The sequence below is a fragment of the Perna viridis genome, chromosome 2 (genome assembly GCF_037379345.1).
Source record: "Perna viridis isolate PV_CMFRI_1.1 ecotype Kerala chromosome 2, ASM3737934v1, whole genome shotgun sequence".
Taxonomy (NCBI): domain Eukaryota; kingdom Metazoa; phylum Mollusca; class Bivalvia; order Mytilida; family Mytilidae; genus Perna; species Perna viridis.
This window is the reverse complement of record NC_142446.1, coordinates 58,547,953-58,572,602: the sequence shown is the minus strand read 5'-3', so window position 1 is coordinate 58,572,602 and position 24,650 is coordinate 58,547,953. Positions and strand designations below refer to the sequence as shown.

The window sequence follows — 24,650 nt, the reverse complement described above, 5'->3', positions numbered from 1 at the left end:
ATCATGGACCAAACTACTAGTATTTCCGGTTTATCCTTGACCCTAGATTACTCGAATCTCGGATAACTCGAATATGTGTGCATGGTCCCTAAGACTTCGACTTAACGAGGTTCGACTGTACCTAGGCCATGGACCTACCGTGTTTGACATTTAGCTAGGCCATGGACCTACATGTACCATGTTTGACATTTATCTGGGCCAATGACCAGCCATGTTTGACATTTACCTAGGCCATGGACCTACCATGTTTGACATTTACCTGGGCCAATGACCTGCCATGTTTAACATTTACCTAGGCCATGGACCTACCATGTTTGACATTTACCTGGGCCACGGACCTACCATGTTTGACATTTACCTGGGCCACGGACCTACCATGTTTGACATTTATTTAGGCCATAGACCTACCATGTTTGACACTTACTCAGTTGGGGACTTTTCATTTTTCTTTTTGTTGACTGTTCTTTAGGATGCAAATAAAGTCCAGAACCTTTCACTCTTGAAAGAAATTTTGAATCCTTCCAGTGTGCATGGATTATATGATGATAACAATATAAACAGCTTATTGCTTGTGTTGTTGTTAATCATTATTATTTTTCTTCAATCTTCTACAGTTTTTATCATGGTTTGCTGAAGTGGAAAATGATATTGAAAAGGAAGATGAATTTACATACAGGTAAACAGTTTGAAAATATTTTTGTGATAAACCCTGGACAGGGTGACATAGTACCATAGATAGTAAATCTGAGTTTCATGATTGGAACAAGAATCAGTCTTCTCTGTAATGCATTAAAGTGATGTCTGTTCATTGTTTATCAGATTAAGACTCTGTAATCATTCTTCTTCCTCTACATGTATCTGTTTCTTGTCTCCTGCTTAGAAAAAAAAAAACGTTTTATGAGCAACTCGGCGGGTGTTTCTAGAAAAGCAGAGGACGCTTACCCTACAGGTGCACCTGGTCCATGCTCCCAGTTTTTAGTGGAGTCCGAGTTGCTCATTTGCTTTTGTTACTTTGTATGTATGATTTTAGTTACTTTATGTTCTTTATTGTGTATGTCTGTTTTCCATGTCTGGTCTTTGTCCCTGGATTACATTCTTATGATTACCGCTATACCCTTGGTTCCCTTGATTACTCTTAGTAGATTGAAAAATATTTCTAAATTATTTTTTTTAAATTAGGCCAAACCAATTTAATTCTTTGTTTGACGTCAACTTTTCTTGTATGTAGGAGGTTAAGAGGCAAACAAACAAAAAAGAAACAAGTATGAAAATAGTCAAGAAAACACTCCTTTTGACAATGTTCGAAAGACCTAAGTTCACTTCACATTCATCAGGTGATGGTTCCTTTAAATGAATTTCTAATATGCTACAGGTATTTATGACCATTAAGAACTGTTTTCCAGTATGATCTGCTAACTGTTTCCTTCACATGAACCCTGAATTTCATTCAAGATTATAGTATAGAAAATAGAAGGTTATTGAGTGAATGTGCATGCAAGTGAGTATGTACATGTATGTATAGTACTATGTATTTTGTCAGATCACTGTTTTGGTTTTGTTTAATGTATTGTTTTTTTATAAATATAAGGTGTGAAGTAGGAAGTTAAATCCAGAAAACAAAACTTACTTTTGATTTTTATACCTTCCGATTCATTTTTTATAGAAAATATAAATGCTGCACCATGCTTTTCATTGGCTGAGCTAGGTTAGAACGACACAAAATCAATTTTAAAACTACATCTGTTTCAAGTGCTCAGATGTTCTTCATTTTTGTGCCTATGAAATGGCAAACAATGACAGAAAAAAAACCTATAACTGAAATTTGGGGAAATTTGTCTTGTTTTCTCAGAAAATCGTGCAATTCCAATACACATGCTGATGTCAAAACAGAATTAACTTGCTTTTGGCCTTAGAGCAATCTTTGTTCTTTTTTTTGCATGATAGGCCAGTAATACAGTAACAGGGTTGTTGAAATTAAAAATAAAACTAAACTGCCTCGGAAAGTGAAGGTCTACTTGAAGGCAGTTCATCTTATTTCTAGACATATGAATTAACTCTTTTTTTTACTGGGAATTATGCATCAAGTACAAAGTATGATAAGGGCCAGTTTAGCCCCTATTTTATAAGAAATAATAAGTTTAAAGTAAATTACTAAAAATGATATGCACTGTTAAATGGATGCTTAAATTTTTTCTAATATGGTTTTAAATTTCCCCCATTTTCAATCAATGAAAAATGATATGCTTATAAATGTGGTTGAACATGCTAAATTATTCATTTAAATTTCTAAACAACAGAAAAAAAATTCTCCATTATCAAATTTCTAAGTTCCAATCATGCAAGGGGATGTGAGCCTTATTGTGCTTTGTCCTTTTCATGATAAAAGTTCCTGATTAATGAAACTTTCATGTTTTCTACTTTTATTTTTAACCAGAGAGTATATGGGAGAACTACAGCACTATCAATCACAGTGTGATGAAATTTTGAAGGAAGTGTCTGGAGCATTGGACTTCCTGGATGGACTACATCACCAGTATATATCTGTTTCTACCAAGACCAATGCTCTTCATGAAGCATGTGAAGATCTTTTGGCAGAACAGGTGATGAGATAGAAACAATTCAACAACAGTTTTTGATATTTAGACAGAAAGAGACTTACCATGGCAAATCACTGTGGTGGTGGTAATTGCTAAAAAATTAAAATTGAATGACTTTTATATTTCTAAAGATACATTCAAGCTTTTGTTAGGGGGACTCTAATCAATATGCCCTACCACTCTGAAAACTGAAAAAAAACCAAAATATTTCTAATGGTAAAAAAGTAATTCATTGTCCACTCTGTTAGTGGTTATCACTATCACGGTATGTCCCTTTCTGTACTGTAATCTCAGCATGCCTAGTGGGGGCAAAATCAAACTCCTCCGCAGGCCTATAAATGCTTCCTGATTTACCAAGTATCACTCTGCTAACTTACAGGCTGTACTATACATGATGTGAAAAAATTCACAGGGCATGAACACTACTTATTACAAATCTGCAATGGTGTTTCTGGTGTACTTTTCTTATTTGCATAAAATGTGTTTTTTCACTGAGAGTTGCTGTCAGAGGTGTAAAGCTTTAAAATAGTGAAAAATCCCTCTGCACAGAATATTGTGACGAAATATGATGTGAAGACATTCTAAACTGACTTCAACCTGTTTATTGGGGGTTACAGTTAACTTGACATGACAGGATACATGTACTATATAGTAACACAGCAGTAACCTGACCTGGGTGCCACAAACCTTTAAAACCTTCTAGGGTTACTCCAATCTAAGTCTTTGAATGTGATGGCTTCACCGACAGTTAAGAATTTTCTCAGACTTAAATAATTTTTCAAGTTTTATGACACTTGGACAGGAGTTCAAAAATATCAGGCAGTAAGAACAATGAAAGAATGTTCAAGTAACCAACAAACTGCTTTATCTTGCCTCAAATATCTTCTGTTAGCAGTTCCCTTTGTGAACTTGTGTTTGTACAATGTGGCAGTCATGCTAATTCAAATTATGTTTGAGTACACTCACTAAATCAATCTTTGCTTTCAAGGAAGTATTTTTTAAATTTTTTTTTGTAAAAATTTTCCTATTATTTTAAGTTTATTTGAAATTACAAGATAATGGCACAAAAATATTGAATTACTATTGATATTAAATACACCTTATGGTTTGCCATGAAAAAAAAAGGGATTTAAAAATCTTCATAAAGACATTATTGTTTAAATAATTGTATATTTACAGACAAGATTGATGAACACAGCTGAGAACATCAGTAATAAATTATCATATTTTAATGAATATGACAGAATAACAGCAGTAAGTTTGATGTAAATCTGTAAAAATATATAGGTCTGTTAATTTGTCCATCCATAACTTTTTTGTTAATACTTATTGCAGCCATATTGTGGGATTTGATTTTAAAACTGAATGAAATCAACTTCCTGCTTGACGACTATATTTTAACCATATAGTTAAGGCAGGGAGTCCAGATATCACAGTTGTTCAAGTAAAACTCTTTGATTCTTGTAGAATATTTCATAAGTTCTATTTAGTGATGAGATCAACCATATAATGTTTACTTTTTACAAGAGCTTTACATACAAGACTGAAAGTGTATTTGATATCCATGAGTTTCTAGATGTATTTCATCGAACATTTCATATTAAACAAGTGAAAAAATCTGATAGCTATGCTCTACTATACTTACATATGATTTTTCACCATTGTTGATTGTTATTTCTTGTTTGTTAAATGATGTGTATTTTTCTTGTTTGCTTTTACTTTCCAGAAACTTGGTTTGCCATCATTGACAGTAACCAATGAATCTTTTGTTCCTATGCTGTCACGGTTAGATGAATGTATATTGTACCTTAATAATAATGTAAGTAAAATATATGAACAATATAGAACTACTGTTGTTCATACAGTTATAATTTCTTCAAAGTACAAATTTAAGTTCTCATTGAACTTTACAAAGTCAAACCTGATTTAGCAACCCCCTCTATTGAAGAAACTATGATTTAAATATCCATATGTTGTGCATTCTGTGTTAAATATCTGTATATAAAGTCTACCTGTCATATATGACCATGATTTTGCTTTCTCACAGCAGGTCACATAAGTCAGATTTTACTTTAAGTTCTTTTGAAAACTGATTCTCAAATGAAATCTACATGAGCTACCTATTATCATTTTAATGAATTCGAAACAAAATGAGCACCTTTTTTAAGAAAAGGAAAAACTACTTGTACTACATATGTAACGCAAAATTTTCTCAAAATTTGGTGCAAATAGGTTGTAATTCTCTTTGAATAATAGACCAAATTCAATGTTACAGTCTTGAACATGTTCAAACCAAAGTGGTTTGCTTGTGATTAAAGTGATAATTCTGACCCTCTTGTCCTTGCTTTCTTGCTGACACACTAAAATTATCTTTTTTTTATATTTGTATCATATTTTTTTTCCATTTATTTGTAGCCTCGATACAAGGAATCACCTGTATTTTTAACCAGATTCAGACAATGTTTGTCAAAAGCATTGAATCTTATCAAATCACATGTTGTCAAGATTTTACAGAATGCCACACAGCAAGTTCAACCTACAAAAGTAAGATTATAGCAAAAAATATTTTTTCAACCAGCTGTGTCCCTCTAAAAACTACTTGTGAATCAGAAATATCTTTCCTCATTAGTCTACTTTCTTCCAAGTTTTAAGTAGCTTTTTTGTAAGAATCATGCAAAATCTGAAAAATGTGATACACCCCAAAAAAGGCTACATATTTTATTTTTATAATTAAGTTGTTTTATGGGTCTATATTATGAAATGTGTAATTATTCATTCAAATCTGCCTGCTCTTAGGAGATAATAAACATTGAAAATCCAATAGATTCTATTGTATTTGAGTGTCATTTACAGAGTTATCTCCCTTATTTTTGAATTCTACAGCGCATTCTATACAATTTTTATTTCCTATGAGCATGGGTTATATGAAAAGCCAAATGTTAATTTCTGTTTACTAAAGCATATTAAGATATCAAAAATAAAAATATGAAGGCTTTCCAACCATGTATTACATTTTGCATGATTCTTATGTGTAGTGCTACTTAAGGAAAAAGAACTCCTTTTCAAGAGTAAAATATTTAAAACAAAATACTTGTTATCATAACGATCTAAATTGTTAATCTTTGTGTTTGATTGTATTGCCTTCATTGGCTCTTTAATTGGAATATGAAATTCTTATCTAATTCTTGTCATAGTGCATTTCTAAGGTTTGGGAAACTATTTTTAATCTTTACACAAACCAGTAACTAATGAAAAGACTTTAGTTTAAAAAAGAAAACTTGGTTGGAATTATGAAGGATGATTGCAGTCACAGCAGAAAACTAAAAGAGAAATTAAATAATAGGAATTTCTGAAAGTACTAGTATTTGTACGGGTATATATTTATTTATTACTTATTTTACCTATTACCAGGATCTCACATCATTATAACAATTATGTAGCAGTTTTATTGTTTTTTTAGGAATCACCTAGTATTGGTGACAATGCATTTACATTATTTTATGGAAAATTTCGTGCCAACTCCACCAGAGTGAAGGCTCTTATGGAGCAATTGGAAATTCGAATAGATAAAAGTCCTGAGTAAGTTTTTTCTGTTGTCTACATATACATTTTTGTCCTTCTCATTTTGTAATGACAGAATAAGAAGGAACAAAACTGTTTTGATATTTGAATACTTAGTATTGTTGTTATCAAAAACAAGGGATAAAAGTCATCTTGAGTTATATAGTGTGGTATTGATTTCTCAAAAATAGGTTTTATTAAAAATTCCTAAAATCACAATTAAGTGTCAGTTTCTGTAAGAATCAAGCAGTAGGTGAAACATGGTATGAAAAAAATGGATATTTTGAACTTTCAGTTTGACTTTTTTCACCATCAGAATCAAGGAAAAAAGTCAAGATTTTCTGCATCACTTTGGTAAATTGAGTTATAATTTCATTGAAATGCACTGAAAATGAACATTTCAATGGCAATTAACTCTGACAAAAACCTCATTTTTCTAACATTTTTATTGAATTATTTCTGAGATTATCCACTGATGCAAAAATCAAATAATGGTCTTTTCAAATAGGGAAAGCATCCTTTTGTGAAGTCATATTGTCAGATCTATGGAGTTTTGGCATGTATGTTTCAGATTTTTCCTATTTTGCCTGATTACTGGTACAATGTATTACAAAACCTTTCCTTACTGTATTAATTTTTTGAATGCCGATTTTTATACATGCTGTAAAATGGCCTAATTTCTCTAAACATTCATTCTACTTACAGATATGAACAGATATTATCCGATTGCCATCAGTGTTATTTTAACCAGCGAGAACTATTACTAGGACCCAGTATAAGTACAACAATAACAGATTTGGCATCTAAACATGTCAGGGACCATTGTACCCTTGTATGTATGGTTGTAACGTAGAACTTTTGTCAATTGAATTGAAAAAAATAGTATTTGTATTTCAGTAGGATACTGTAATCAGTTGGATATTTGTCAACATTTTGTACAAGATATTATCAATTAAGAACATCAATGCAGGGTTTTAATCACTGTAGAAAATGTAGTAGCCCGCACCAATTTTAATTGGCCATTCGCAAGTGGGCCCCTGCTTATTTTACATCCTGTAATGTGACACTTGTATCAGTCTTGAATTTGAGTTATGTAAACAAAAAAATAAAGTAGCACATAAAAATGACACTTGCTATAACATATAAATTTGATAATTTATTTTTCTTTTTTAAATCATTCTTATACAGTTTTAGACTTAATGAATAAGTCAATTTCATGAAAATCAATGAATGAACAGGTCCTCTCTTTTGATTTTTTTTAAAGTCTGTCTTTGACTGATATATTATGGTGTACCACTTTCCATTACCGATATGTCACTCACTGTACTGTACAGTGATAAAATATAAAAGACTTAGGAATTTTAAAAATCTCTTGGTTATACTGTTTGTTTTCTTTGAATGAAGTTTCCTTCTGTTTATTTTTATGTGTTCCAATGTTTTGTTTCTGGTGTATAATGTCCAACTGATAATTGTTTTAGATATTATTGTCGTTAGTAAAGTTCTTAACAACGGGGATAGGAATTAAATGTTATAAATTTCTTATTTTTATATTCAGATGAGGAGTGGATGTGCCTTTATGGTTCATGTTTGTGAAGATGAATATCAGCTGTATTTTAACTTTTTCTCAAAACCTACGCCATTATTAGAGTATGTAATCAAATTTTACAAGATCGTGGGAATTTTTTCTGAAATAAGTGGTGTTGTTTCTAAGGGCTGTTCCATTTAAAGATATGAAGTACCCGGGGAAGGCACTTTTTCACTAGGGGAGCCACTCATAGAAGTTCCTTTGATGTTCTGTATTAAACTTTATATTTTATCAAGAGACCTGACCACCAACCCACACAAAGAATAAAAGTGCCTTCTCCCCATCCCTCTTATGTTTCACTAGAACAGCCCTAATAATGCTGCCTATCAGAAAATAACAAACGTAGAGTTGATATGTGAAGTATCATTACATAAGTTTAAGATGATTAAGTTGGGCTTGTAAAGTAGACTTAGTATAAGCACTTGTAATCATTTCTGCAACTGAACTTTAAATTTGAAATTTATGCTGCCATTTTGTTTTACTGTTAGAACTATGCTGATTACTTTAACCATTTTTTTTTTCATTGTAGTGATATGTTAGAAAGACTATGCAACCATTTGTACGATACATTCAGACCTCTCATCATTCACATTAATCATCTGGAAACACTATCAGAGCTGTGCTCAATTCTAAAAATAGAAATGCTGGAGGAGCATGTACAAAATAATGGTCAGTTTCTTGCAGTTACAAATTTCATAGTGGCGGAAGCCATATCACGATGAGCAGTTGACATCCTGGTACCCCTGTTATATTAAATGGCAAACCAATTTTTTATTTGCCTTTCATAAGCTTGGGCCACCAGATTAATGTCATATCAGTACTAACCATAAATGTACCATAATGATTTCTCATATTCTTGGCTCTTTCCATTTTTTCACCTGTAACAGTTTCCATTCAATTTAGAAGTAGCAATTCATGCGCCTAAGAATTTCATTCACAAAAATTCTGACTTATTGGAATTTTAACTTGTTATCAGAGATGCAAATGTGAGTCTTGATTCACCTTCAAGTTTATCTTTAAGGAAACTTCAGTTCATAATTAAAATTACTTCTGTTGCAGTAAACACTTTCTAAAATGTGAGTGTGTGCATGAATTTTTCTACACAATTGTGATTAAATAAATGCTTACAAAACTAATTTTCATTTTTGAGCTACAATAGCTATGCTTTGGTTATAGTTTTATTTGAAAATGGATACAAGTTTGTCTGTTTATTTTTTATTTCATTGAACCACAAATTTTAAAAACCCTACAAAATATCTTTTTCCTCTAATATATAAAAAATGTGGATAGGGAACATGAAATATTTTCATCTTTTTTTTACTCAGTATTCTTTAGAGTATCTTTGTTATTCTTCAGCTCAAGAACTGAGGGCTTTCGAATCCTTATGTAAGCAGTTATTGATGGACATACAAGAGAGATTTGTTTACCGAACTTACATTTATATTAAATCTGATATCCTGAGTTATACCCCAGCACAGGGCGATCTAGCTTACCCTGAAAAACTGGAAATGATGGAGGTTTGTTGTTATATATCTAAGAAAATTGGTCACCCAATGGGTACAATATTATTTTTTGGATAATACTGATTTTGTCTTTTTTAAAGTTTTTAATCTTTGGGAAATGGTTATTAAAAAAATTAAAACTTAAATAGCATTTGAATGCTTTTTATTCAGTATATCGGGTAGTTATTGAAGATAGAAAAAATCATTACAAAAATGTCCTTCATTTACTGAATTATAGCATTATGGAGGGCATGGTTTTATATTTAAAAAATTTTGCAAAATGTTACTGTGATAGTTTTCAACAAAAAATGATTTTTTTCTCTAATCTAGTCCTTTATAATGTAAATCAATTTCATGCTAGAAGGAATACTAGTTTATTTTTTCTATATTTTGTAGAACATTGCAGAAAGTATTAAGAATGACAGTTCAAAAGGTCATAGAAGGTCAGGGTCCAATGCATCAAGTGTAAAAGGTCATTCAAGGTCGGGGTCATCTGTGTCTGTTACCAGTCAGGAAGTTGCAGAGATCAATAGTAATGGGCAATCCCTTGAGACATCATTGAAGGAGATAGATATTTCATCTGGTAAGAAATGTGGGAAGACAATCAACATATTTAAACTTATGACAAAATCATTACTGCATCAAAATATGATAAATGGTTTTATTTCATTTTCTCTGTGTCACCAATGGTGCAAGCAAGTTTTGTTGCTGCTCAACTCTGTCCATTTAACTGTCAGTCTGTCTGGTTTGATAGTTTATACATGTTGATTTTTTTTACCAATTTCTTATTAATACAAGATTCTGAAATGTCTTCCAAGATTTTAAATAAACTTTTAATATATAGATAGGTAATTGTTTTTTAACCTTATTTTCTGCTATACAATTAAAACTAACAAAGGTTGTAAATTTGAATTTCATTTTTAAGGAGGGTTGAAATAGAAGTTTGAATTATATTTTATAAGTGCAGTGTTTATATCAATCAAATTTTCAGATTCTGGTAGAACAACTCCAATGGGAAGTTCTATGCCAATGTCTCCAGCTGACCTACATGGTATGTGGTACCCGACAGTTCGTCGTACACTTGTCACCTTGTCAAAGTTATATAGATGTATTGACGTAAGTGTTTAACATAGGTTTGTCAAATTTCCTATGTACATACATCTTGAGCTGCATCTTATACATGAGAGAGTAATTAAACAAAAAGTATAGTGCTTCCTTTATACGTGTAATTATCATAAAAGAATAACTGCATTTTTAATTTTTATTTCTGAATTGTTTGTAATTTTCATACATTTAGCAGTTCTTGTCATGACTTTGTGTAGAAGGAGCGTCAGTTGATAATAAAATTAACCAATTTAATGTTAGCTTTAAATAACTTTTTTTGATCTTATAATTCTTTCAAAATGTGTTTTTTTTTTTTAATGAAGTTTTGCTTATTAATATGGTTCACTTGTAGTGATTTTAAGATAATCAATTAAAAAGAGTTCAAAAACCAAAATACATGTATTATAACAAAGGCCTTAGAACTCAATGACTTAATAAAACCACAGAACTTTGCACAAATTACATGTATATCATGTGGTTTTATTAGCTGAAGTGACAATTAACATCAAGGAGCAGAAGTATTATGATGTTTTGGCACAACAAAATCCAAGATGCCTTTTAATTCATGTATTTCAAAGTACAGTTTGTGACATTGTGGATTAAGAGCTATATGTCAGGATACTAATATGTTTCCTTTGAATTACGCTATTTCAGAGGACAACATTTCAAGGATTGTCACAAGAAGCTTTGCAGTCATGTATAGAATCTCTGAAAACAGCAAAGGAAGGAATTATTAAGAGAAAGGTATAATGTTAAAGATAAGGAAATAATCCTCATTATTTTAACCAACATACGATTAAAAAAACTTGGTTCCAAATGGATGGATTGATTTCAAATTTGGTGTGTGGCTTCACATTGATGTGGCATATAATGTAAGTGATTGTTTCCTGTATGAGTGGGGATTTGCCTATCTTGATAACAACCTCATGTTATTATATCAATCACCATGTCTGTCCATCCGTTATATTTTTCTGTAACAGATTTCTCAGCTTCTGTTGGAGGGAATGTTAGCTTTTTTGGTACATGGCTTTGCATGCTGACTTGTACCATTTTTTCCCATTCCCCCTTTCCAGGTCCTTGACTTATCTACTTCCTGTTTACCATTCAACTTAGTAGCTTTTTTTTGTTGTTTGTTATTGTAGGAGTGATCAATACTTCAAACACTAAAAAAAACTATCACAGAAAAAAATTTTACATAATCAGACCCACCCAAAAATAAATGCATTTTCAATTAACTTCAAACTAGTTTTTACCTCACCTGGCCAACGGCCATGTGAGCTATTGCCATCACTTGGCGTATGTCGTCATCTGTCATCGTCATTAACAATTATACAGAACTCTTCTCCTCTGAAACTACTTGACTAATTAGAATCAAACTTGGGTATGAATGTTCCTTGGGATATCCTGCATAGAACTGATGTGGGGAATTTTGATTCATCAAAAAACATGGCCACCATTACTAAAAATAGAACATAGGGGTCAGACAGTAGTTTTTCACATATATCTCCTAAACCATTAGCTTTAACTGAATTCTGAGGTGGGTAAAAGTGTTCAGCATGATGAGATCTATCTCTGGACAAATTTTGGTTTTAATCTGTTAAGCCATGGTGGAGTTATTGCCCTTTTTCAATGATTTTTGGTATTTTTAATGTTATTTCTTTAAAAAATCTTCTCCTCTAACACTACTTGACCAATTGAAACCAAACTTAATATGAATGTGCCTTTGGGTATACTGCATAGAACTGATGTGGGGATTTATGATTTGTCGAAAAACATGGCCACTGTTACTAAAAATAGTACATAGGGGTCAGACAGTAGTTTTTCACATATATCTCCTAAACCGTTAGGTTTATCTGAATTCTTTCAATAGCTGAAATGATCCATATTATTAGAACTACAAAAGTCTTCAGACTCCTTGTAAGACTTATTGCCCTTGAAAGGGGAAAAATGACTTTTTTTTTAATAGTTTTCAGTCAAGATCTTGAAAACTATGATAGATTAAAAGAAACTTTCAATTGTTGAAAAGATCTTGTGATAGTCCTATCAAAGACTTCTTTAGTCAAAATTTTTGGACAACTTCTTGTTTAATTTATTGCCTTTGAAAGGCAAAATTCAACAAGGTGAGCGATTCAGGCTCCTGGGAGCCTCTTTTTTTCTTATATAACTATTTGAATTTTCAGACCAAAATAGATGGACAGTTGTTTCTGGTCAAACATTTGCTGATTTTGAGAGAACAGATAGCTCCTTTTCATGCTGATTTTGCTATTCGAGAGACTTCATTAGATTTCAGCAAATTTAAAGGTAAATTTTGTGTTATCTTTCCTTCTTTGATACCTTCTGTAAACAGTGAATACACAAAGTGCTTTCCTTTTGGTGTAAATTGGAAGCAGGTATCAGTCTAATGGTATCTAAATGGGGAATCATATTAATGTGCCATCAAGCTCCAAACAATGGCTGTTGAAACTCAATCTGGATGCTGTAGACAGCTCTTCTTGGGTTTGGAAAATCTTGTAATATTAAAGAAAAAGCACATAATTTACTTGACTTTATTTAACTTTTAAGCAATGTTTGATTGAACATTGATTGAGACTGCCTGCAGCATTTATTAAAAGAGTAAACAAAGAGTTGTTTTTGAGCTTTGATGTTCTATACATAAATACATCATTGATTTCTCAGGTTTGGTAGCTTTGATCCTGCTTGTAGTTTGCTTATATCATTTGCCTGGTTTTAAATTTATCAAAATTACCACTAAGGTATGTTTTGGGTTAACATTACTATTGATACAGTAGAATACCACATGTATAAATTCAGATATTATTTTTGATATTGCACAAAACAACTGTACAAATATCACCATAATTAAAAATGACATCATTGAATTTCAAACATGATGCAGAATTTTTTTCTCTAAAATTGCAAAAATAAAAATAGCATATGAAAATTTTTAAAATGACAAAATTGCGAAAATGTGCAATTATTTGAGAATTTACAATGTAACTTATACCTGATGAAATTTTATTGAGTTTATATGATATGACATAACACAAGTTTTAAAGTGTTGCTGAGATCAAATCGTATCGAGAATTACAACAAGTTATCTAATTAATTTCAGGGAATAAAGCTGGTCTTGATTTTAAAATAAAAATCATGTGAGCTAACTTCCTAAGATAATTAACTGGACAATTGACAAATAGACTAACTTTCTATCAAACTTAGATTAAAATAACTATGAAGTAATAGAAAGTTTAAATCTCCTTGATTATTGTCCAGTTAACTGCCTAAGATGTTTCAATAGGTAATGGTCATTGGATCAAGGGAAGACTTAGTTCTATTCCCTGAAGTCAGCTATAGTACTTGCTGTTAATGTTATTCCTGATCAACTCATACTGGAGCTAGTCACATCCACATGGAGTTTGTGTAATAATTTGGATTTCCTCTGACCTCATCATTGAAGTCAAAAAGCTACTTTTTTTAAAAAAATTTAGAAATGACTTTATATTTGGTTTGTTATTTATGATACATTAATTTAGAACACCTTTGATCACATCTTTATGAACATTGAGGATATTTTTTTTAATTGTTGTAAGTTAAAATGTAGTACTAAGTACAAACATAATATTTATGAATCAACTGCTTTAAAATAATAAAGTATAAATAATACTAAACTTCCCAGGCTAATACCTTTTTAAGTAAATCAGTCATTGGTGGATTCAGAATGAGGCGCAGAGCCTTCAAATTGGAAAATATATCCATATAAATATTTTTTGTATAAAATCTAGGTTTTACTGAAATTTCACCAAAACAAAAAAATTGTATTTTTTGCATGATATCATTATTTTTTTTTCAGAACCAACCTCCCCACCCCCACCCCCCCCCCAAAAAAAAAAATATATTGCTTCTTGCTCTGCTTATAAATTTTAATATCATCTGTAAGCCATCATTTTGAATCCCCCACTTTAAAACCACTGCCTTAAAACATAGATCATTTCTATTTGTTTGTTGGCATTAGTTTTTTTTTGCTTTGTAGTAATCTGCCTACTAAAGGAGAAGGGGCAATATAGGCTCTCATCAGCTTAAAATTCAACTGAAAATTTATAAGATTTAATTGGGAAGTTGGAGACTTGAACCCATAACAAATGAGATAAGAGAAAGACTTGCTGATTCTTGTATTAAAAGACAAAAGAATTGCTTGAAGTTGACTAAATTTCAGATATTCTGTCAATTTTGTACTGTTTGGTCAGTTTCCTGTCATATTTTGGTTAGGAATTTGTGTCCACACCAAAGAAACCCATTGATATTTGGTGAATGCAATCATTATTACATAGTTCATCATATGTAAAAATATGAAGTTGTTTCTTGGGTGTGGACATAGTTTCCTTGATTTAAATATGTCCGAAAAAAAAACAACAAAATTTACAATTCTCAGCAATTTTTGTGGTGCCATTATGACATCATTTCAAAGAACTAATTTCACAAAAAATCTTTTTTTTTTTAATATTTAAATATTTTCCTATGTTATGTTATTACAACAAATTGGTATTTTGGGGCAATATTGATAGTCTAATGCCCCTATACCTTTTTTTCAATTTTTTTTTACTTTTAGATTGTTATGGAATTTTTATTGTGTTTACCATTATCAACAATGCATACATCAATTTTAATAAGTACCACTCCATATAAAGTTCAGGAACTTTTTATTGGTAGAGGTAATTCATGGTGGAAAAAAAACCTACTAAACAAACAATGCTCTTTCAATCTTCATACACCATAATTTTACATAGCTATAGTTCTTACTGTATATATATATTTGTATTTTGCAGAAAAAACATACATTCATCTCCCACTTTAAAAAAATCAAATCAAGAACAGTAACTCTTGCAAAATGTCAGTTTAATACATTCCAATATTATTTTATATTAAAAAAGCGGCAATCAAATGAAAAACTAAGCCTGGTTATGTGATCTATAATTTTTTTTTAATTGGAAATAAAATTATATTTGGTTGGGTTTTTTTACATACATGAAATACTTCCTGCCTAATTTTTATGAAGACTTCTACTTTAGTCATGAAACACCAGGTTTTATTATGATGGAGACATTTTCATTTTGTAGAGAGACTTAACAGTAAAGTATTTCTTTTATTGTTGTGTATAGTGTACAATGATAACTTTTGTTTGTTTCTAAATGCACATTGAATATATATTTTATGGTTTTATATCACATAGCTAATTATACTGTAGTATTGGTTTATTTAACTGCTATGCATTTTTCTGCTTTATGATTTTTTTACTCTTAACACTTAAAATATATCTTATCTGTTAGGTCACGCAAATAGTTTATTTGGTTCTTAGACTTACTATGATGTATTTTAAACATGCAGTCTTGGTAGATTGATTAAATATTAATTTTTTACTGTATTAGGAGAAAGTTGTCCACATTTCATTTCTGTTTGAGACTACTGTTAAGTCTTAGAACCAAATGAAACATTTTAAGTGGTTGTACTAAAACTTATTAACTAGATTTTTTCTCTGATGACTGACTTAGATTACCAACCTTAAATAGTACCGTACTATGATGAGTACAATTGAACAAGAAATAATGGATGCATGAATTTGTTATTTTGAATGTTGAAATATAACCCAAAATTAGCTATTATTGTTCCTAATATAACAGTTTTTCCAATATTTAACTTCATTCATACTATCCTGCAACCTAACTAGTAATTGTCCAATCGCTAAAAAAAATAGTAATCAAGTTATTTTTTCACTATTTTTTTTGTTTGTTTTAAAATCAACAGATCCTAGTTTGCACGGCATTCTTGGTAGGTTTTATTTTCTTTGCTCTGTAGTTGTCTCCCATTGTCCTGGCATGCTTTGTCTGTTTTCATGTAGGTGGTGTAGTGGTTTACTGTTGCATGTTCTGTAATTTTTTTGGGGGAAGAAAATGCATTTGTATGGTAAAAAGTGCTTTTTGTTGTCGGCAGAATACAACCAGTATATTTATAGAGTCTATGCTGTGTTTCTTTGAGGACAAAAATTTGATTTTTATAGGGCTGGCATCTATATTTAAATGAAAAATATAGGATCTGACTCCATAAGACTGACTAAGGGTCAAAATAAAAGAAATAGAGGAAAAATAAAAAGTCTGGTTAGAAATCTTTGGGCAACAAGTTTAGATTAAAAGATTTTCTTATACACACTTTAAAAATTAATGTTTACACTTCAAGAAAGTACTCTGAAGAAAATTGAATAGGAAGAGTAGTAGGGAACCAAGATTCTAGCGGAAATCAAAAGAATGAAATCCAGGGACAAAGACTAGACCTGGAAAACTGACTCGCACAACGACGAACATGAAATAATCAAAATAACTTGTACAAAGCAAATAAAGTAAATGAGCAACTTAGACTCTACCAAAAACTGGGAGCATGGACTAGGTGCAGCGGTAGGGTAAGCATCCTCTGCTTTTCTAGAAACACCTGGTGAGCTGTGCATAAAAAATCTGATTTTTTTTTCCCCATACATATTTGAAGGACTAATTAAAGTCGGCCTGTTTAGTATCTTTGACAAATAATTTATTTATGAAGGCCTTGAGCATGCTAGTAATACGTTATTTAAAAAAAGATATCTAGTGATGAACTTTGTTAATAATTTCTGATGTAGTTTTTTTTGTTATACTTTTACATGTAATTTACATGCCATAGCCATATCTTTTAATAATAGGATAATCATCTGGAAAGAATGAATAACCAAAATATGATCAAGAGTATTGAAGAACACACAGATTTAATTAGTGCCATTATAAGATTAATTTCACCTTGTGAATTATCAAATTGATTACACAGGGAACATTCAATAAATCACTTTTTTCTATATAATAATTTCAGATGTTTTATACTTGTTCAAACAATAACACTATAAGAGATAGATATTTCATCTAATTAATAATTGTAGTTCAACATGACAATGGATGGTAGAAGGTTAAGCATTGTAGGAAAGTTAATTCTACATATTATTTTTACAAATTCAATCTGTTTATAAACTGGTTTACACTTTTTGTTTTGTCACAATAGAAATGGACTATGATAAAAAGTCGTATCAAATCATGTCAGTTTGCATCTTCAGAAACCCAGGAGTGCCCTCCACCCTCTGAGTGAGTAGAAGGTGACAATGTCACACCTGGGTTTCCAAGGATGTAATTTTTCCACTTATATTTAATTATTTTTTTTTTACAGATGCAGCATATGGCCTTATTCACAGTAAATCCAAGTTGTTCCAATTGAACAGCAATAATGCAGTTTTACAGTTCATTTTGGAGGTACAAAAACTATAGATTTTACATTTAAATCCAGATAACCAGAATTTTTTTGCAGTTTTCTAGTTATTGATAAAATACTGAATATATGGCATAGTTGTTCAAAACTTTATCTGCGAGATAAATATTCATCCAGGGGATAACTTGTATAAATTGCACTAGACTTATCCAGTGGATAACTTGTATAGACAGTACTAAACTTATCCAGGGATAACTTGTATAGGTAGTACTAAACTTATCCAATGGATATTTTTGTCCAGTTGATAAAATTTTTAAACAACCAGGCCCAGGTGTGCAATATGAGTGTTGGATATCACATTCTGGATTGGTGAATACTATTCAATGACATGAATATTACTTTTAAGATGTAATAAAAATTTCATTCCTCAACTGTTTTGTGCAACAAGCAAAAAAAATGAGTAGTTATTATTAACATTGTTATAAATTCAGTGAAGTAAGATCTTGTTTATTTACGAGTAACTTTTTCTTGTTTTGGCTTAATTTTTTTTTCTTTATGAAAATCATTTGTGAAATTGTAAAACTCTTAAGAATCATGCAGTGGATGTAACATTTATAAAATAACCCACCAGTTTGACAGTGTAAATTGACTACTCCTACCACCAGAATTCAAGAATAAAGATAAGATTTCTTGTAAAATGAGTTATAAATTCAGTGATAACAGCATTTTCAGGCGTGGATAACTCTCTTCAAAGCCTCAATTTTCTAACATTCTTATGAAAAATTTCTCAATACGTCCAGTGATGCAGACTTTCTTGAGTTTGAGTCTGTTTCAGATTAGTTTTTTTTTATACTGGTATGCTTATTTCATATTATTCCATTTTGCCTGATTCCTACAAAAACTTGTCTGGGTACTTAATATAGAAATTGTAAACCAAATTAGGTCACATGATATAAAATGAAACTATTCATACTTTCTTACTTTTCAAATGTACTTTAAGGGGATTATAAAGGTAAGTTTATTTTTAGACAAGAAGGGTTCCTAGAAAGATAGTGTAGTTTAGTCTATATTGAATTTTATGTAAACAATGTTTATGCTCATACTGTTTTATAGTATTGAATACTAGCATAACATACTGTTGAAGGTTATCTATGGATGGTTTTTGGGAAATCTTATTTGTTCTTGGACTTCATTAGTTTTAACTCAATTTCACATTATTATTTTATTTGTAGTTGAAGTTCGTGGTTTGAGTCACGAAATAAAAACTCCTATTATTGATTTCTTATTGATATCAAATAAATTGATGCTTGTAATATTTTCTGCAGAAGTTTTATTACAGACTTAGAGCAAGTATTTCAGTTATCTCAATAAATTCTTATTACTTATGATTTATGCATTTAACATGTACTCTATTCACATTCACTATGATTACTTATTTTTTTTTTAGGAATGTAACTAATATCTGAATATATTATCTTGTATAAAGAACTTTGGTTCGATTTATGCTTAAAGCGAATTATCTTATGTGTAAATCTAACCAAATTTCTTTATACAAAATAACATATTCAGATATTAGTTACATTTCCTATAATTTAATATTTTGGCAAAAGCTATGATAAATTCATATTTATTTATTCCAATACACACTCCTGTATAAGACAGGATTATTTCATTGGTTAAAGTAGTCTGATCAAAAGGGGCATAGTTTAAAGTTCATGACCTTGTTTATTAATCAGGTGATAGAAAAATTTTGTATCCAAGATCAAATAAAAACAACAGCATCTTTTCTAAAAGTGAAAATGGTCATATTGAATTATGTTAATATAAAGTATTATATAAAATTTAAAATATAAAACCAACCTTCTGCAAACTTGAGCACTGCTCAGATTTTATTGAATATTTTGTTGCAGTATGAAACTGAGACCTATTTGGATACTTAGCTCTTTAAAATCTTAAAATTGCATACCAAAAAAAAATGTTCTAGCATTTAAAAATTTGTGAAATCTATTAAATAAGTTATTTTTTTCAGTAAAACCATAATTTATGTCTTTAATGAAAAATTGATGGAGGTTTTCATCATTCAGATAAATTTCTATACAAAAAAAAAGATAATAGGGAAGGAGTGTTAACCATGTCCTTGATAAATATGGAAATGCTATGTAACATGAATGGCTCAAAATCAATTTGTCTGAAGTGATATATTTTGGAAATGACGTATGCAGTTAGGAAGTGGTCGTTTGAACTTTGAACCTAGTTGCACATTGTATGTTATAGGAAGTCTTGCACATTCCCATTCATTGAGACATCAGTGATATAACAGTAAAGCAGTGCATTATCAACTAAGTTAAATGTTATTTGAGAACAAATAGCTCCATTCCTCATAGGTAAAGCCTAAAATCATTTTACCAAAAAATACTTATCTCATATATTTCCAAAATTTGTCCTAATATGTTCTCTGTAAAAATCAATATAAAGAATAACTAAACATGAGAATGACCAAATCTTTTTGACAATGTAGATGACATATTATTTTAACATTTATATGACGTTGTGTCTGTATAAAGTGGGAAATGACTGCATGTATTGTTATAGAATATAATATATCAAATGACTGGGGAGTGATTCTTAGTTGTTTTTATGCTCTGTGTTTATTTAAAGTATGAATGAGTTTGGATCAGTTTTGATAGTGGTCTTATAAATTCTTCCATTATTTTGATGACAGGATTTCGATTTTTTTTATAACTTGCAATGATAGGTTTTTTTGATACATGGTAGGAGGTCAAGATGGAAGAATTTAGTGATTTTGGCAATTTGTTTTCACATTTACAGGGAAATCCCCCATTAAAAAAAATAATAATAAAAAATGAATGAAAAAAGAAATAACCAGTAAACAAATTTTCCAAATGATTGAATATAATTGATTGTCTTGATTAGAAATGATAAGTAGGAAGTAATTACATTGTTCAGATTTTTTTGTGTGTTTTTTTTTTGCAATAAATAATAAATCTGTATTAAAAAGTCATTAGAACGTCCATTCATGGTTAACATGTTTGCATAATTATAGGGTACACCCCAGGTAACTGAACATTTTGTGGATTCCAAGAGAGATGTAGACCAAGAATTAAAGAGAACATGTGAAGAATTCATACATCACGTTACAGAATTGTTCATTTCTCCACTGCAGATGTTTTTATCCAGAGTCAGTATATATATGGAACATTTCTAATCTGACACCTGGGTAATGTAGAGTCCTATAGAATCACATATTTTGTCAGGCCTTAATTTATAATTTTGTCATTTTTAAAACCATGTATTCAAGTATTCAAGCTGCGTTATATAAATTGCTAAGTTCTTCTAATTTTGTCTTTTTGTTGCTACACAGTAACTAAGGTAAACATTAAATTGTTTATGGATGTGACTTGTACATTCAAGTTTTTTGTTCTGATATGCTGTTTTTTTGGTTTTTTTTATGAGTTAAGGCCCTTGGACTTAGATACTTTTTTTCAGTGAACCAATTATTCATGAAGTTTGCATTGTATTCCCTTCAGCATATTTTTCTGTCAGTAAGGTACTTTGTATTGCAATACTCGCTTATTAAACTAAACGCATTACTGTTCTCAGTCCATGTAATAAATTAATTGCCATATTTACAGATTCTTGACACATTAAGGATACAGGTAGACAACTTTCTATAAAAGGTTAATATTGAATGTCATATAGGTTTAGCCATGCAGAATGAAATGCCTTTTCAATAATTTCTCATTACTTCACTGTGGTCTGTAATATAGGTTGAATCTCAATATTGATTACTTTATAAAGGCTATGTTATATTTGATCACAATTTTTGTAGTTTCCAGCCCTTTTCTTACGGTCTGACAAAGTAGATCATGAATGAATGAACTATTTATTTTGTTATAATCATTCGCTATAGTTGATATAATTGTATATCATGGTGTGTATTGAATCATAAATAATGTCTCCCCAACTTTGATCGGGAGGTGTGTTATTTGTCCATTTGTCAGTCCATCATAATTTTGTAAGCGCATCTCCTTGGAAAATACTGCACCAAATTTCATGCAACTTTTTATGTAGTTAGGACATGAACTTTGTATGTAGTTAGGACATGATATGCAGTTGTGCATATTTCTGAGTTTTGTAGGAGTTATACCCCTTTGAACATTGGATATTGGGGACATACATCTTCACAGGCAAAACTGCCCCTGTGTGCCCCCAGTCAGCATAGGAAAATATTTTTTGTACTTTGATATTTTTACAGGCTAGTGTTGTAGTTAATATGAAGAATGATGATAACATTAAAGCTGTGTCTCTGAGCTCTCAGCCATTTGCCACACCAGAGAAAATCCATGATATTGCTGCAGAGACTTATAAAAATATTAAGACACAGCTGTCACCAGTTCACAGAAGTATGGCACTGTACCTTGCCAATAGGGATACTGAAGTTATTCTCTTCAAACCTGTAAAGGTAATACATAGCATTCTTAAATTTGAAAGGGAAATCAAGGGAACCAAAATTCAAACAATAATAAAAAAAAAAGAACATACTGTATACAGATTAATTTTTGCGGTTGCTAATTTTTCACAGATTCTGTCAAGTGAGCATATTTGCAGAAACCAGTGTTGGTGGTTTTAAAGAATGATAAGCTGTCCCAAGTGTTACAAGTCATTTAATTTGTCAGCCACTTTTTTCATGTTTATCTGTCCTCTACAAAAATAGCAAAAATTAATACATTTACAGACAGGAGAACTAAGAAAATAGATGCGCACAACTAAGAACATGAAAAAAACAAAATAACAAACGTAATTGATCTCAATCCAGACTCCACTATAAACTGATGTATACCATAACTGTCACATGTGTTGGGGTAAAATACATAAACTGGTTACCTTTAAATTAAAAATACTTGTAAATTTGAAATCACTCTATATTTGCTTGCTTTGTGTTCATGTATATATTGAAGATATTTATGTATTGACAAATAATATATGACAGTAATGCAGCACCAGACTTTCTTGCGGATGCAGAAATTCAGGAAAGAAAGATGGGGAGGGGGGTGGCCACTGACCTGTCTTTGGTAGGTTAGCTCCAGTGTTTTTTTTTGTTTGTTTTTTTTTTTTCAATATAATCAACCATATTTTTGAGTAGGGGAAGGCCTTTATGGATCTACTTATGAGATATGTTATCTGTCTTGTCTGTATTCAGATAAGTTGTGAACTATTTACAGGTTAATATCCAGAATGGTTTCCAGCAACTTTACAAGATATTAGATGAACACTATAGTGAAGAAGACCAGCAGATTGTTGCTGCTCCCAGCATAGAACAGGTACAGTTGTTGTATGAGAGATTTATTTTATGGTCATTTGGGAAATAATTCCCCTTGGTTGAAGTACATAGTCTTGTTTTGTTGAGGCTAGCAGGAACAAGTCAACCTACATTGTAAATCATTTATTTGTGTAGGTATCGTAGAGGAATAAGGATATATTGTTGGTTTGTTTGTGAATAAATTATTAAGAAGTGTTGGGATGTAGACCACTCAATTCTTCCTCCTTGACACTTGACTGGTAGCAAGATACTTTCATAGATTTCATAATGAGTGAGTGAAAGTTGAATATCGCAAAATATTTTATTTTAATATTTATAAGTTATTAAATTTCAACATCATACCAGGCCAGCCGTGGTGAGTTGGTTATAATGTTTAAATTAAATAACATGAGTTGATAATTGTTCTTGGGTAGTTTCATGGTTCCACACTACAAAGGAAATCCACAAAAATTGTTACCCCACAAATAACAAAGAAGCTGCAGTATTTCTTTTATAGTTTATTAAAATTTTAATGCCATTATTGTTTTTTGTTTCAGATAAATTTGTTATTATCAACATTGGGAAAATAAACATAGATTGAAAACTTCGATTTTTTTTGATAAAAGCCAGGACATTATGATGAGGGACCTATTACTGTGATATTTATGCCTTTTTAATTCAATAGATTAAATTGATGTGTAATTTATGCATGTATGTATCTGTTATTGTTATCAAATCATGGTTTATTACTGGATTATATGGAAGTTATCTAATAAATGAGGCAAATTGTCTGTTGTTTCTTTCTAATCCATTATAAATTAATGTATTGGTCCCTGCCAGGTTGCATCATTTTTTGTAGACTTTGAAAATGTGAAAAAAATATATAATTAAAATCATAAAAGTAAACACATATTCAGTACCTGCAAGGTTACATGAAGTTTGAAGGAAATAATATTTGAATCAAGAGTAAACCAACACTACCTAAGCCTAAAAGTAGGTTCTAACCGTAGAGAGTGGATACCTGTAGGTACACAATGAATGCAGTGTCATTTATATAAAAATACATCAGAATAGCCACTATAACAATTCTCCTCAGGATGCCAAATATTTTTTGTGTCGACTAGTTTTGACTGGAATCACAATGATTCATTACCTCATTCGTTGTAAATCTCTGTCGCATTTGTCCTGATGACGATGTTTCTGCAACTAGCTGACCTACAATAAAACATTTGACATCCTATGAACTGTTGCTATGGTGGCTATTCTGAAATGATGTATGTTAAATGACGAGGAAAAAGATTGTGGTCCTATAATGGTATGATGCTAGCATCCTCTTGTTGACAGTATGTGTGGACATGATACAAAAATACCACTGATATAAATACTGCAAATTTTGGTATGCTGTACATGTTTCAGGGAATAACCTCTGATCAGCAGCATTTAAAGATTTCAAACCACAAATGGAAGGTTGGTATTAATTTTGTCCTTATGGTCCCAAAATGTTTTGGAATTAGAGGTCAGAAACAATTATTTCATGAAAACTAATTTCACAGCTCAAGTACAAGCATATGTATAAATATTTATGACATTATATCACAAGGAGCTAAAGGGAAAGTTAATATTATTTTGAAGGTTGAGATGAGACCTGAATTAGAAACAAGGTAATGTGCAGAAAATAACTGGTGTATTAGTGTGTAGAACTCTGTAAAATT

The 24,650-nt window shown here is 30.8% G+C and overlaps 1 protein-coding gene across 3 annotated transcripts in view; it reads left to right on the top strand.

The window, feature by feature from the left end:
• The window catches only part of LOC148626248 (conserved oligomeric Golgi complex subunit 3-like), a 28,313-nt gene extending 4,584 nt beyond the window's left edge, over nucleotides 1–23,729 (top strand). Inside the window, exons 3-22 of one of the 3 annotated variants that reach the window (XM_088570102.1) lie at nucleotides 615–676; nucleotides 2,435–2,600; nucleotides 3,777–3,851; nucleotides 4,324–4,416; nucleotides 5,013–5,141; nucleotides 6,058–6,176; nucleotides 6,864–6,990; nucleotides 7,714–7,805; nucleotides 8,273–8,412; nucleotides 9,100–9,260; nucleotides 9,642–9,828; nucleotides 10,237–10,361; nucleotides 11,004–11,093; nucleotides 12,530–12,650; nucleotides 16,146–16,169; nucleotides 17,580–17,662; nucleotides 20,683–20,817; nucleotides 21,895–22,101; nucleotides 22,862–22,960; nucleotides 23,496–23,729. In XM_088570102.1, coding sequence (XP_088426228.1) covers nucleotides 615–676; nucleotides 2,435–2,600; nucleotides 3,777–3,851; nucleotides 4,324–4,416; nucleotides 5,013–5,141; nucleotides 6,058–6,176; nucleotides 6,864–6,990; nucleotides 7,714–7,805; nucleotides 8,273–8,412; nucleotides 9,100–9,260; nucleotides 9,642–9,828; nucleotides 10,237–10,361; nucleotides 11,004–11,093; nucleotides 12,530–12,650; nucleotides 16,146–16,169; nucleotides 17,580–17,662; nucleotides 20,683–20,817; nucleotides 21,895–22,101; nucleotides 22,862–22,960; nucleotides 23,496–23,528 — 2,268 coding nt within the window. In that variant the 3' untranslated portion in view covers nucleotides 23,529–23,729. Of the gene's footprint in view, nucleotides 1–614; nucleotides 677–2,434; nucleotides 2,601–3,776; nucleotides 3,852–4,323; nucleotides 4,417–5,012; nucleotides 5,142–6,057; nucleotides 6,177–6,863; nucleotides 6,991–7,713; nucleotides 7,806–8,272; nucleotides 8,413–9,099; nucleotides 9,261–9,641; nucleotides 9,829–10,236; nucleotides 10,362–11,003; nucleotides 11,094–12,529; nucleotides 12,651–15,460; nucleotides 15,473–16,145; nucleotides 16,170–17,579; nucleotides 17,663–20,682; nucleotides 20,818–21,894; nucleotides 22,102–22,861; nucleotides 22,961–23,495 lie in introns of all 3 variants that reach the window. The other 2 variants (XM_088570103.1, XM_088570104.1) reach the window with 2 other exon arrangements.
• Nucleotides 23,730–24,650: the final 921 nt, after the last annotated feature.